General features: G+C 51.9%; 4 protein-coding genes across 4 annotated transcripts; 1 reads left to right on the top strand and 3 right to left on the bottom strand.

Moving 5' to 3' along the window:
• Window positions 1-70: 70 nt before the first annotated feature.
• On the top strand, window positions 71-1,486 carry PFLUO_LOCUS8822 (glutamate--ammonia ligase; the record flags this gene model as incomplete). The annotated part of the gene is made up of 5 exons (XM_073786590.1): window positions 71-73; window positions 166-201; window positions 294-386; window positions 489-993; window positions 1,047-1,486. The coding sequence occupies 5 exons, from the start codon at window positions 71-73 to the stop codon at window positions 1,484-1,486; spliced, it is 1,077 nt and encodes a 358-aa protein (XP_073642830.1).
• Window positions 1,487-1,880: 394 nt separating this feature from the next.
• Window positions 1,881-3,683, bottom strand: PFLUO_LOCUS8823 (uncharacterized protein; the record flags this gene model as incomplete). The annotated part of the gene is made up of 4 exons (XM_073786591.1): window positions 1,881-2,438; window positions 2,502-3,096; window positions 3,146-3,457; window positions 3,526-3,683. The coding sequence occupies 4 exons, from the start codon at window positions 3,681-3,683 to the stop codon at window positions 1,881-1,883; spliced, it is 1,623 nt and encodes a 540-aa protein (XP_073642831.1).
• Window positions 3,684-5,290: 1,607 nt separating this feature from the next.
• On the bottom strand, window positions 5,291-7,236 carry PFLUO_LOCUS8824 (uncharacterized protein; the record flags this gene model as incomplete). The annotated part of the gene is made up of 6 exons (XM_073786592.1): window positions 5,291-5,603; window positions 5,663-6,564; window positions 6,624-6,853; window positions 6,903-7,027; window positions 7,081-7,098; window positions 7,163-7,236. 6 exons carry the CDS (start codon window positions 7,234-7,236, stop codon window positions 5,291-5,293), a joined length of 1,662 nt encoding a protein of 553 aa, XP_073642832.1.
• Window positions 7,237-10,121: 2,885 nt separating this feature from the next.
• PFLUO_LOCUS8825 (uncharacterized protein) lies at window positions 10,122-12,478 on the bottom strand (the record flags this gene model as incomplete). Its single annotated transcript, XM_073786593.1, has 15 exons — window positions 10,122-10,261; window positions 10,316-10,387; window positions 10,449-10,525; window positions 10,575-10,632; window positions 10,688-10,755; window positions 10,807-10,954; window positions 11,008-11,215; window positions 11,273-11,371; window positions 11,430-11,560; window positions 11,624-11,754; window positions 11,808-11,873; window positions 11,928-11,993; window positions 12,050-12,121; window positions 12,188-12,314; window positions 12,370-12,478. The coding sequence occupies 15 exons, from the start codon at window positions 12,476-12,478 to the stop codon at window positions 10,122-10,124; spliced, it is 1,572 nt and encodes a 523-aa protein (XP_073642833.1).
• Window positions 12,479-12,850: the final 372 nt, after the last annotated feature.

The following is a 12,850-nucleotide window of genomic DNA, read 5'->3' on the forward strand; positions in this document are numbered from 1 at the left end:
CAGTTTTGCTTGAGACCTTTGATCTCTTTTACAAGTGACCCGTCACACACACATCCCATAATCCTTCATTATGGTACGTTGACCCTGTGGTCCCCCGCTGATGAACCCTGTGGACTGGGTTCTTTTGTTCTGCTGAGCTCGTGTGCTGACCTTCCTTCGCTCCAGGCCGCCGAATCAACTGTCATCTCCAACACGGAGAATGTGCGTTCGATCTCGCCTTTTGAGTTTCCGCATTGGCCGTTGAGCCAGAGGGAAATACATAATACTGACTTGATCCTCTCTCGGGTACACAGCTCATGAAGTACATGTCCCTTGACCAGCGTGGTCGGGTTCAGGCAGAATACATCTGGATCGACTCGATCGGTGGCACCCGCTCCAAGACAAAGGTATGCATGACTCCTCCCTGCTTGCCCCGCTATCGGTCGCCCCCAAAGGGCATCCGATAAGCCCTACGCACGTGAAGAGGTTCTAACCGAAAATTTTACCAGACCCTCTCCAAGCCCGTCAAGAGCGTCGACGAGCTCCCCGAATGGAACTTTGACGGTTCCTCGACCTCCCAGGCCCCCGGTGACAACTCCGATGTCTACCTCCGCCCCGTCGCATTCTACCCCGACCCCTTCCGCCAGGGTGACAACATCCTCGTTCTCTGCGAGACCTGGGATTCCGATGGCAGCCCCAACAAGTACAACTTCCGCCATGACTCCAACCGTCAGATGGAGACCCACGCCAAGGAGGGCTTCTGGTTCGGCCTGGAACAAGAGTACACCCTCCTCGGCACCAATGGCTGGCCCTACGGCTGGCCCCGTGGCGGTTTCCCCGGTGCCCAGGGTCCGTACTACTGCGGTGTCGGTACCGGCAAGGTTTACTGCCGTGACATCGTCGAGGCCCACTACCGTGCCTGCCTGTACGCCGGCATCAACATCTCCGGTATCAACGCTGAGGTCATGCCCTCCCAGTGGGAGTACCAGGTTGGCCCTTGCCCCGGTATTGACAGTATGTGCCCTTTGAAGACAACTTTTGGCGGTAAAATTCTAATTGTTTTGCAGTGGGTGACCAGCTGTGGATGTCCCGTTTCCTCCTTCACCGCGTCGCCGAAGAGTTCGGCGTTCGGATTTCTTTCGAGCCCAAGCCCGTCAAGGGTGACTGGAACGGTGCCGGTCTGCACACCAACGTCTCCACCGATGCCACTCGTGCCGACGGCGGCATGAAGGTGATTGAGGCCGCGATGAAGAAGCTCGAGGCCCGTCACCTTGAGCACATTGCCGTGTACGGCGAAGGCAACGAGGAGCGTCTCACCGGTCGTCATGAGACCGGCAACATCGACAAGTTCTCCTACGGTGTCGCCGACCGCGGTGGCAGCATTCGGATTCCCCGCCAGGTCGCCAAGGATGGCAAGGGCTACTTCGAGGACCGTCGCCCGGCCTCGAATGCTGACCCCTACCAGATCACCGGTATCATCGTCGAAACTATGTGTGGTGGCCTCTAAATTCTCAAATTATTTGGTTTTAGCGCTCCGATACCCTTTATCGGCGTGAAACCAGGAGAGTTGGGATCGGGGGAACTGGCCTGGCTTGCGTGAGGGGTTGAAAAGCCCCCCATAGATTTTTGTTACTTTTTTTCTATCTGCTCTTGGTTCCTGTTGACCTCATTTCTTGCCTGCAATCGCCAGTGCCGGCCTCTGGATTCCCATCCGTTGACTCTTGTTGCATTCCGCCGAACTCCTTTTGTTTTCTTCAGTACCAATTATGTGTGAACGTACAATAGCATAGAATTACACGGATTGATATCCGCCTTATAACTGCATCTCATCATTTCCAATAATATAAGGGTCTTTCCGACTTAGTTGCTTTCCACCTTTGCACTCCGCCTCCACCTTCCCGTCACCCAGACAGCAAGCCATGCAATCCACGCTGTTTTACCTCCCGCCTCCCCGCCTCATCAACAGCAGCATCAGCCTGCCTCTCAACATGCCGATACCTACCGTCAACAAAGCGCAACAGAATCTCCATCAGCGCCGCAGAGAGAATGCTCGCAATGAGTATCCCAATCATAACGAGGTTACTCTTGCGGTACTTCTGGCGCCCCGGAGCCTCATAGTCGCTTTTCCAGCCCGAGTACAGCGCGTATGTAGTAAGGATACTACCGAGGTTACCCAGGCCCGAGACGACGGCTGATGCCGCAGCTACACCGACCTCGCCGTGCCGCGGCTGGAAGATCTCCGTCGTCCAGGTCATGGTGATGGGCACTGTAGGGCCGAGGCCGAAGCCTACGATCAGTAGACCGCCATAACGGGGCCACGGGTTGTCGTCTGTCCCCGCGTAGCTTGTTAAGAGGAGACCTAGGATCTGGAGGGTCGTTGGGATTGAGAAAAAGATTGCGCGGTGGCGGTGGAAGCGGTCTGATAGGGGGGTTACGAGGAGGATGGCAATGAGGTCCATCTGTGTGTAGGGTTAGCGGTGTGGATATGAGAAAGAAAGAGAGGGAGCAGGAAAGACACATACAATCCAGATTGGCGCACTCAACAGACTCAGATCAACGGCACTCAAGGACGGGTTGATCGCCTGGATAATGACGGTGGCATACAACTGCGTACCGATACCGACACCCACGACACCAAAGTACATAACCAACAGGGGCCACAGACGCCAGTCCATGAAGACATGTAGCAAGTCCCGCAGCGTCCACGCAGGGGCATGGTACACGCGCTTCAGATCATGGTAGTGCACCTCAGCGTCGTGGCCCGTCAGCGCCGGAGAACTGCGCGGCAGCCAGCGCATGAACCAGCGACGCTCAGGACGGAGCTCACCGGGCGGCGTGGGACGGTCTGGCAGCCACCAGAGCAGGGCAATGCCAACGGCGATGGTCACGACGCCGTAGACGAGGAACATCCACTGGAATCCCACGTAGCCGCGAGCGCCGTCCATCTCTTGGAAGCCGGCGGAGACGAGCCCGACTACCGCAGCGGAGACCTGGGCTGCAGTGAAGTACTGGCCGATGCGCTTGCCTGTACGCGAAGGCGGATAGAAGAGGGTTAGGTAGTAAGCCATTCCGGGCCACATGCCGGCCGTGACGATTCCCAGGAGGAGACGGAGGAGACTGGTGTCTTTGTTAGATATTGGAATAAGCAAGAGAAAAGTGGACATACTAGAAACTCCAGGCAGCTTTCATAGCCGTCATACAAGTCCCGATCAACCCTACACTGATCACGATCCGACTCATCCATACGTGGGGACTGAGCCGAGTCATGACCAGGTTAGACGGCAGATCAAATACCACATAGCAGACGTAGAAAAGCGCTAGGCCCGTCGAGATCTGATGCTTGTTTAGGTGAAGCACAGAAGCAAGATCATGTCCGGAGCCCTCGTTCATCGTCTGTGCCAGCCCGACATTGGACCGGATGGCTGAGCAGAGGAAGTAGAGGACCCAGAAAGCAGGGATGATGCGACGGTCAAGTTTTCTGGAGGGTGGAATTGTTTTAGCTATGGATAAAACCTCATTGACACGAGTCGAAAGGAGAATACGCACCTGTAGATCCGCTCGATGTCCGCGACTCTGACCTCGTCGCCGGACTCGACGTCCACGGCCGTGGAGCCTTTTGTCGCCGGATTCTGTTCGTGAACGTCTTCCGAGACGGGCTGTTTAGTCCCACTCATAGCGGGGAGTTGTTGCTCGTCGGCCGACATTATGATTTATATATTAATATCTCTCGTCTTGCTTTTCGGCCGTGGGGAGTGGCCGTGAAGATCTCAACCAGATGCACACCCTGCGTCGTCAAATACTGAGCATTGGCTTTTCAGAGATATTCCCGGACGAGAATTTTTCCACTATGTCTTCGTTAGCATTGCCGGTGCCTTGGAATAGACAGCATCTATGATGAATGGTGATGGTGCATTCAACCGAGGTCCAACAATATCCGAGGGAAAAGAAAAAGACCCACGGGGAGAGAAAAGGAGTAAACTGACATACCTCTAGCGTATATAAACGCGAAAACCTTCTCAAACGCCCGTCTTCGACATAAGTCGGTCACTCGAGCAGAAAGAAAGAAGAAAGATAGACGGAGAAAACCTCCTCCCGTTTGCAGATCTGATAAAGCAACAGCGGGGTCTTGGCAGAACAAAAAAAAACCAAGCACCGTCCAAATGACAGTCGAAGACGAAAAAAAAAATTCGCGGAAAAATTGTGTAGAAAGAACGCGCAATTCTCGGAAGGAACAATAGCCGGCTCAGTCCATCCAGAATAGCAGAGCTGTTGAGAATGTTGAGGTTGACCGCGAGAAAAAAAAAGTTAATTGGAAAATCCTTCCGATCCTCGGCGCGGTGGGTGGGCGGGCGCCCAAAGACGTGCGCGGGAAACCCCAACAAGAAATAGGCTTCTTGCTTCACCGAGGGAAATTCAGGATACATCTGTGACTCATTTTTTGGTGTCATGCGATTGTAAACTTTGGGGAAGGTGCCTGGTTTAGAGAGGAAATATGCTTATTTTACATGCCATCCTTCGGGCGATTGCAGCACTCCGCATGTACCCCGGGTCTTGAGCCACGCGAGAGAACAATTCCGGCGATATCGGGAAAGGAAATTTAAAATTACGAATTGACATATCTATATACACAGAGATGTTTTCTGGATGGAAATAATAGAAATAACCAACTGTTCTCCGTGATGGAGACTTGATCAATCGCCGGTTCCGGTCGTATATCGTGAATGATATGGTTGATGAGCAAGTGGAGGTGGATGTGCTTTCGCAGCCATTGTGGTCGTACAGTCAGGCAGAGAACGAGCTCGCTGTTTACATGGAGATTGAATTCATCTCAGAAATGACGGACGTTGGCCTGGCTTATTTCTTGACGGAGGTCACGGGTACCAGAAGCCCTAACAAATTTAGTTCCCCGTTCTATTCATCTACGTTGACACCATCAGTAGAAATGTCATAGCCTTAAATTCATCATAATCACTTTAAAGTTCAATACACAATGTCAGCCTCAACCAGTTCGACTGCAGTCGAAGCCCCGTCTAGGCCAAGCCTTCAAGGCCGGCCATCATCATCTATGCAGGGTGGACAGGTGGGTAAAAAAAAGAAAGTAAAGGAAAAGCAAGGACTGCATCAGCACACCGGGGTGAGCAGCCATCTATCCTGACGAAGTTTGTTCAAATCCGCGCGCAGAACGACTTGAACGATCAGCAACGCAGAGAAATATGTATATCACGAAGCCATTTGTCCGAGCAGTCCGAAAACTGCTGGATTGCACAAAAAAAGTCATATAGCAAAAGCTCAATGCAGTCGCCCCCGAAAGCTAACTGCTTTGAGACACATCATCCTTGTGGTCTTCAACATGAGTGCCCTTTCCATTCTCCAGATCAGGATTTTGGCTGGCACGACGGGCAGCCTTTTCGGAGGCGTAACTGGCGCGGCGCAGGTGCTCTTCGGTATCCTCGTAGTTGATGAGCAGCTCACCATGCTTGCCGTAGCGGTGAGGCTCATTTCGGGCGACGGAAACAACGTTGAAGACGCTTGTGGTCTTGTGGAAGATGGAGTCCATCTCCTCCAGAGATCGGTAGGCCGTCTCGGGGTAGAAGAAGTAGACAACTGGGAAGATGAAGGCGTTACTGTTGTAATAGTGGTTAGCAATTGAAATCTCACAATCACCAGAGAAGACAAAACTCACATCACAGCAAATATAATATAGGTCTGGTATCCGATAGAGTCAAATGCCACCGGAGTGATCATCACCACCATGAAGTTGAAAATCCAGTTACCCGAAGTTGACAGAGCGTTGGCAGGAGCTCGAATCCGGAGCGGGACAATCTCGGCGGGATATAGCCAGGTCATTCCCAGCCAGCCCCAGGCAAAGAACGTATTGAAGACAAACAGGAACACGGCAGCTGCAATACCGGGCCCAGTCTGGTGCTTGAAGCTGGTGGTGACGGCGAGGACGATCATAGAGACGGACATGCCAGCAGCGCCAACCAACATAAGTTGCCGGCGGCCCACTTTCTCAATGATGAAAATGGGGATTAATGAGGCAAGGAAATACTCCGTTCCATTGCAGGCCGCCAGAATTCGGGACATCAGACCGCTCATGCCGATGGACTTCTCGTAGATGGTGGCGGCATAGTATGTGATGAGGTTGATACCAGAGATCTGCTGGAACATCTGGTTCACATAGGCCAGAACAACACGGTGGAAATGGCGGTTCTCGTCCATGGTGAAAAGATCACGGAAGCTAACTTCCGAGGCGATCAGGACAGCATCTTTGATCGCGGCGAATTCCGAGTGCACATAGGGATCAGTGTCGGGTAGATCCAAGATGGCTGACAGCACGCCCATTGCCCTGTCCTCACGGCCCTTCAAGATCAACCATCTGGGAGATTCGGGCAGAGGCAGGACGAATATCATAATGATCAACGCAAAGAAGACCTGAAATGCGATCGGGAACCGCCACGAGACAGAGCTAGGATCGAGGAAGGAGAACCCGAGATCCAACCAGTAACTGATGGTAATACCACCTGCGATCAAGGCACCTTCCACCATTACCAGTCTTCCACGATGATGTGACTTGGAGCATTCCTAGATAGGTGGATGTCAGAGCTTTGCTTCGAGTGTCATTAGTACTGCGTATGACTTACCGATTGCCATGTCGGGACAGTGGAAGTGTTCATGCCATTTCCGATACCAGTCACGATACGGCCAACAATCAGATGGGGGAGAGAAAAAGCAGTGCATTGCAGCGTGGCACCGACGACCATGATAATCGAGCCGGTGAAGATGGTCTTGCGTCGGCCCAAGTAGTTGCCAACCCAGATACAGAAGATTGCTCCACAGAAACAGCCCAAGTTGTAGCAGGCAATTGTGATTCCTGATAAAAGTGAGTATAGAACATAAGTTTGCCAGGATAGCCGGCGTACCTTGAACGGTAGACCGGCGCGACGTTTGCGCCGGACTCAGACCCTTCTCGCCAGCCGCGGTGGTGTCGATTTCAGGGAATGTGGTAACGAATGAGTTCAATGTGAGCAGGCCGCCCATAACACCCCTAGTTAAATCAACGTTAGAATTATGACCTTGGACACTCCTTCGCTCACGTACTGATCATATCCAAACAGCCTGTAGAGAGAGCATAGTCAGCATTCTTTTTCTTTTACAATCCACAGGAGCTATTCCGACATACAGGAAATCAAGACCGGCGACAAGGCTAATGACAATATTGAGCCGTGTGCCCCGCAGCCCGAAATATGGCTTCATGATGGCGGGTTATTCTTGAACGACGGCAAGGACACTCAAGGGAACCGTTGCCGGGATGGTACCAGGAACCCGCAAAGAAGTACAAAGACACCCAATCTGGGCAAACAGAAACAAAAATCCGACAACCAGGCCGGACGGAATGGGATTGGAATGGTGGCTTGAAGAGTGTTAAAAAGAGGCGTCACAGCAGGTCTGGGGACTCTGGGGAAGCAGCTGGGGTTTATGAACCCCCGGCGAAACGGGGGCAGACCCAAATGACATGTTGGAGGGACGGGTTCCACCGCTGGAATAATCAAGATTGGAAGGTCATTCGGGATCGAAAACAGAAGCGGAATGAATTAGCGTACCAACAAGAAAACGTTGTATTATTGTTACGTGAGATGGAGTCGCCGGATTAGGAAATAGAGGCACATGTCGGCCCATTCTTATTAGACCTCATTATTCTACTCCGTTCTGGTGGCTAGCGAGAACATCACTGACATATGTATTTACTTTTTCTAATTAATTTATTGGATACACTGGACGATCCCGATGTGAAGCAGAGCAGAGGTTGGAAGTTGGGATTGTAAATTACGCGATCCACGTAACGTGCCCTATTGACGACGAACCGCTTTCGGCGCACGATGACCCTATGAATGATGCAGGTCTCACATGGTACGCATGGTCAGTTAAATGCTGAGTCGGTGAGCTTCCAGAAATATACTGAAATCCCCAATCCCTTGCCTATCTTTGCATACTTCGCTTCGGGAAATCAGTAGAGATAATGATTTTAATTAGGAGTAATACCCGGGGAATATACACACAGTATTGGCCCTCATAAATATTTCTCGCTCTCCATTTGGCCGTGGTCTCGGGCATCGGCGCAATTCGTATCGGCGTCGGCGTCTGACAGGGATCGGCACTTCGATAGACAACTACGTCGTCGGATGTAAACCTTTTTCTATTCTGCCGCTGGTTTGCACACACGACGTATCCCGGTTGATCTCGGCCATGAACTATCCACCTGTCCATCGCAAGGAACAGACTCCTGTTCCTGGACCGGTGTCCACGAGAGGATAATGGACGCCTCCAATCCGAAGTAACATTATTGTTCTGTACTGTTACAAAAATCGAAAGCAATGACATCATCAGGTACGTCCGGGCCACGGGTGACGGATACACGGGAACCCGATCGGTGGTAGGGTCTAACCGCGCGAATACTTGCCGGTTCAGTGTCCCAGTTACGGGGCCGAAACTCGGTGTTCCCCGTGGATGCAGTGTTTCTCGTCGGAATACCTCTTTCGGTAGACACGTTTTGTCAAGTATAAGAGTGCGACTCTGACCCGGTAAGAATACTACCATAAGATGACTATGGATACCTCTTAGATTTTACGCTGGCGACGTGGAAATTCCCACATACTGTGTACATATTCACACCATAGCCGCGCGAATGGTTGCCTGATCGGAACAGGTTGAGTTGCGTCCCATCGTCATAAATTTGTGGAGCCTCAATCAGCTCATGATCAGAAAACCGGTGGTCTGATTTCCGCAAAAACCCCATCCCCCCTTCCCCCCGGATAATCGCGGCATAGACCCGACTGGTCTCTCTGTTCTTAACCGGGTTGTGGATGTAAAGCTACGGCTGTCCGTTCCTAGGTTTACTCTCCACCCCAATCATTCGATCAAGAATGCCCAGTCGCACGTTACCGGCCGAAAAGACACCGATGGATTTCACTTCCCTGGGGACTTGTAGTTAGTACTCAACACGCGGAATAGAAATCTGGCAGGGGTTGCAAGTCTAGTCTAACTATCGATAACTGACTACAAAAATCGGAGCCTATTAGAATCCCGATGCGCCCTACCTTCTAAACCAAAGGAAACATTAGCCCAGGCGTATTATTTCATGCAGGTTATACATAATCAGAAAGAAAAGCGAAGCAAGCAAGCGCCGTAGCTGAGATAATGCGCGATTGCGTCAGGATATGCATACATAGGCTGAAGGAATCCAACAAAAAACCGGCTCGGGCACGCCCAAGCCCACGCTTAGACCCCAATCGGCAAGGCTAAGAATTGATCGACCAATGCCGAAAAGTCGGCAATGCCGTGTCGGGATTTTGATCGTTGTGACGGCATCCCGTGTCTTGGTGTCCGAATATCGATCGCCAGCCAACAACAGGTGCATTCTACAAATGGTCGGAAAAGTGAAGATGCTCGGGCTATGCTGTCATCGGTTCTCTACACAATGCATCCCGCGTGCCCCGTGCCCCACTCACTGGCTGCCCCGTGGGTATCGGTAGCGTAGGTCCACAGTGCGCTGGTCTGGCGGGGGGGAGGGCCGTATTACCCTAAGTTCGGGACATATGTAGAGTCAAGGAATTTCAAATTGCACTGCAAAGAATAGAAAAGGGGGAAAAGAAAAACAAAAGATAGCAGCTTCCGCTAGGATCAAAAGTCTCGGTCATAACTGGTCAGCATCTGTCCCATAACCAAGGATATTCGTCTCCTATTTCCAGTAGAAAAAGGAATCAAATTTCCCGAGTTTGGTATCAATCGCCAGGCCAGTAACCAAAACAAAGGTCCAAATGGAACGCGCAAGTGGGCAAAAGCAGCAGAAAAAAAGAAGGGGAAATCGCGGGTGTTGAGAAAATCAAAAGAAAAGGGCAGATCAGAAGAAGACTGAACAGAGCGCGAGAGACACCACTATATGGCTGCGGCGATTGCGCAAGACACAAGACCTGCGCGGTGCCAAATCAACCATAATTTAATGCAGCCAGTCGTCGATCGCTAACTCCAGACAGGTCTCGGCTTCCCACCGTCCATGAGCCATCACTCCGTATCCTTGTCACTCCACATCTTCATCACTTCGTATCTCCATCAATCCATGTCATCGTATTCTCGTGTGTCAATCACCAATCTCCACCATCGTCCGCCGCGGGCTCAGTCGGGAAGGCTGAACCAGTGTTCCAGTCGTCATCGCCAGCGCCAACGGAGAGGCTAGTCTGCTGCTGCTCAGGAGCCTGAGGGCAGCGTCGAATAGTGTGTCCCACTGAGTTATGGTTAGCGGACCACAGGGGCTGTCAAACTGGGGGTGTCAATTTACTTTCACCGCACTGGTTGCACTTGACTCGCGACCAATCCTTCTTCTTGGTACAATCACGAGACATATGGCCGACTGTAGACGAAATGTGTTAATCGCCATCATACGATCATAAAAGGAATCCAGGAGAGCTTACCTTCATCGCAGTTGCGGCAAGTCATTGTGGAGGGATCGCGAGGCTTGTCACATTCACGAGCAGTGTGATCCTCCGAGCTGCCATCTTGTTAGAGTAACATGGCTTTTGTGTTTTGGGTATAATTACCCGCAGTTACGGCAAGTGCGAGCCTCCTTGGTGGGACAATCCTTTGCAAAATGTCCGACTAAACAATAACCGTCAGCATAGGAGGTTTCCACCAGGTATAAATAACAGCATACCTTCGTTGCAACGACGGCACTCCACCGTGTTGGGTTCCGGGCAGTTATCGGCATCGTGAAGCTCCGATCTTGATCGAGGTCAGCATAATGATACATCTTAGATGCCACGAAAGACTTACCCGCAGTTGCGGCAACCAAACTTGCTGCGGCGCTTCTCAGTGCAGTCGCGCACACGGTGTCCAATGGTATTGCAGTTTGCACACTTGATCTCGACATGCTCAACCACAGCACGCTCCTCCTTGCACCATTTAGAAATGTGGCCCATTTCTAGCTTTGTTGTTAGCAACTTGTCTCATCGATCGTCGGGGATTCCTTCTTACCTCCGCAGTTGAGGCACTTGGGCACCATGCGATCAAATGGAAGACCAGCGTCTGCAAGATGCTCTAGGTTGACTTCCTCGTCATCAGGCCAGCGCCCGCGGAGAGTAGCGCGCTGCGGCTTCGGGCCGTAGAAGAACCCGACGGAGTAGGTGCAGCCCAGTTTGCCCTGGAGGTTGATCAAGCTGATGACATCACCCACGTCCTTTTGCTGCAACCGAAATGTGTTACTGGATGGTCTCGAGAGAAAAAGGCACAGGCCACTTACCAGAGCAATGAAATAGATGTTGAAATTCTCATCACGCATCTTCTTTTCGATGTCCACAAAAGTGGCGGCAGGAACGGCCTTCGAGTAGATAGACAGAGCCTATTTACGCAAGTCAGTAGAGGTTGGTTTCACAAAGGGTGCGCACAGGAATTGTTACCGTGCGGAAGTCCTCGAGGTCTCGCTCATCGCTCGCCTGCTTCATCATGGCCCACGCCTCCATCGGAACCTTGTCAGCGACTAGGTTGAGGTCGAATTTGCGGGGGTTGGTGCAATCCTGCGCCTTGTGGCCTGTTGACGGGCCAAACCAGGTCAGATACCTTCAAGCCAAATTCAGCGATCAATTTTCCTTACCTTCAGTCTGGCAGTTCTTGCAAACAGTGGGAGGCTTCTCCGGGCAAAGAGCAGCAGGGTGTCCCTCCTGCTTGCAAATATTGCAAGTGCCCTGGAAGACGCGTGGATTCGGACAGTCGGCCTTGGCGTGGCTGTGTGTGCACGCATTAGAAGATCATAGTTGTCGCAGCAAGTAATGACTTACCCTTCCTGGCCACAGTTAAAGCAGGCCATGGATTTGGGAGGCTCAGGGCAATCTGCCTTGGAGTGGCTGGTTCGTATACTGTTAGTATACAGTCTGTTGCAGTCTGGTTCGTTCACATACCCTTCCATGCCGCAGTTGAAGCAAGCCATGGACTTTTGAGGCTGGGTGCAGTCCGCCTTCTCGTGGCTGTAGCGACCGTATGTCAGCAAAACACTCGAATATCTTGCAATGGATCGACTCACCCAGGCTCGTTGCAGTTGAAGCACCTCATGGGGTTGTTGCAGTTACGAGCAAAATGGCCAGGCTCGTCGCAACTGTAATTCTGTCAGAAATCGTCCGCTGTACCTTGCACGCCGAAGAGAAGAGCTTACTAGCGGCACCTGATCTCCATGTCAGGCGCCTTCCCGTCGCCGGCGTGTATGCCAGCAGGGCGCTGGGCAGGAGACACATGGCCAGGTTCGCCTCGGCCAGGAGAAATGTAGGCACCGGGCATGGCATTCTCACGGCCTTTGTGTGTCCTGTGAGCTTGAAATTGGGGCTAGAGATAATGTATCGAACTTACCATTCGCGCTCGGGCGCCAGCCAACAGTCTCAACACTCTGGGGCTTGTTGTCCTCGCCCCAGCTGTCGAAGCCCTTCTTGGTGGACTCTTGGCCCCAGTCATTAGACATCGTGGAATGAGCAATGTTTGTAAAAAGGAAAAGTGGGTGGTTCTGCGGGCATCAGCATCTTGCCAATTGGGCTTGCATTTCAAGTGTAAGTCAAGACTCCATCCTGCATGTACCTCGACTAGGGAAGCAAGGCACACGTGGTGTGGAGGGGGAAGGGGAAAAAGAAGGAAACGACAGATTGGGCAGGATATAAACGGAGGGGGGTCATATAGCCCAAGAAAGCAGAGGTGAAGGCATCTGGATTTAGGGCACTTACCAGCACGTGCTCTTGAATCTGCAAAACGCCAGAAAAGAAGATGGAAGACCGAAAGAGAAGATCGAGGTTGAAGGAAAAAGAGGGGGAGGAAGAGGAAGAAGAGAAGAGGGAAGCAG

This window comes from Penicillium psychrofluorescens (assembly GCF_964197705.1).
Source record: "Penicillium psychrofluorescens genome assembly, chromosome: 6".
Classification (NCBI taxonomy): Eukaryota; Fungi; Ascomycota; class Eurotiomycetes; order Eurotiales; family Aspergillaceae; genus Penicillium; species Penicillium psychrofluorescens.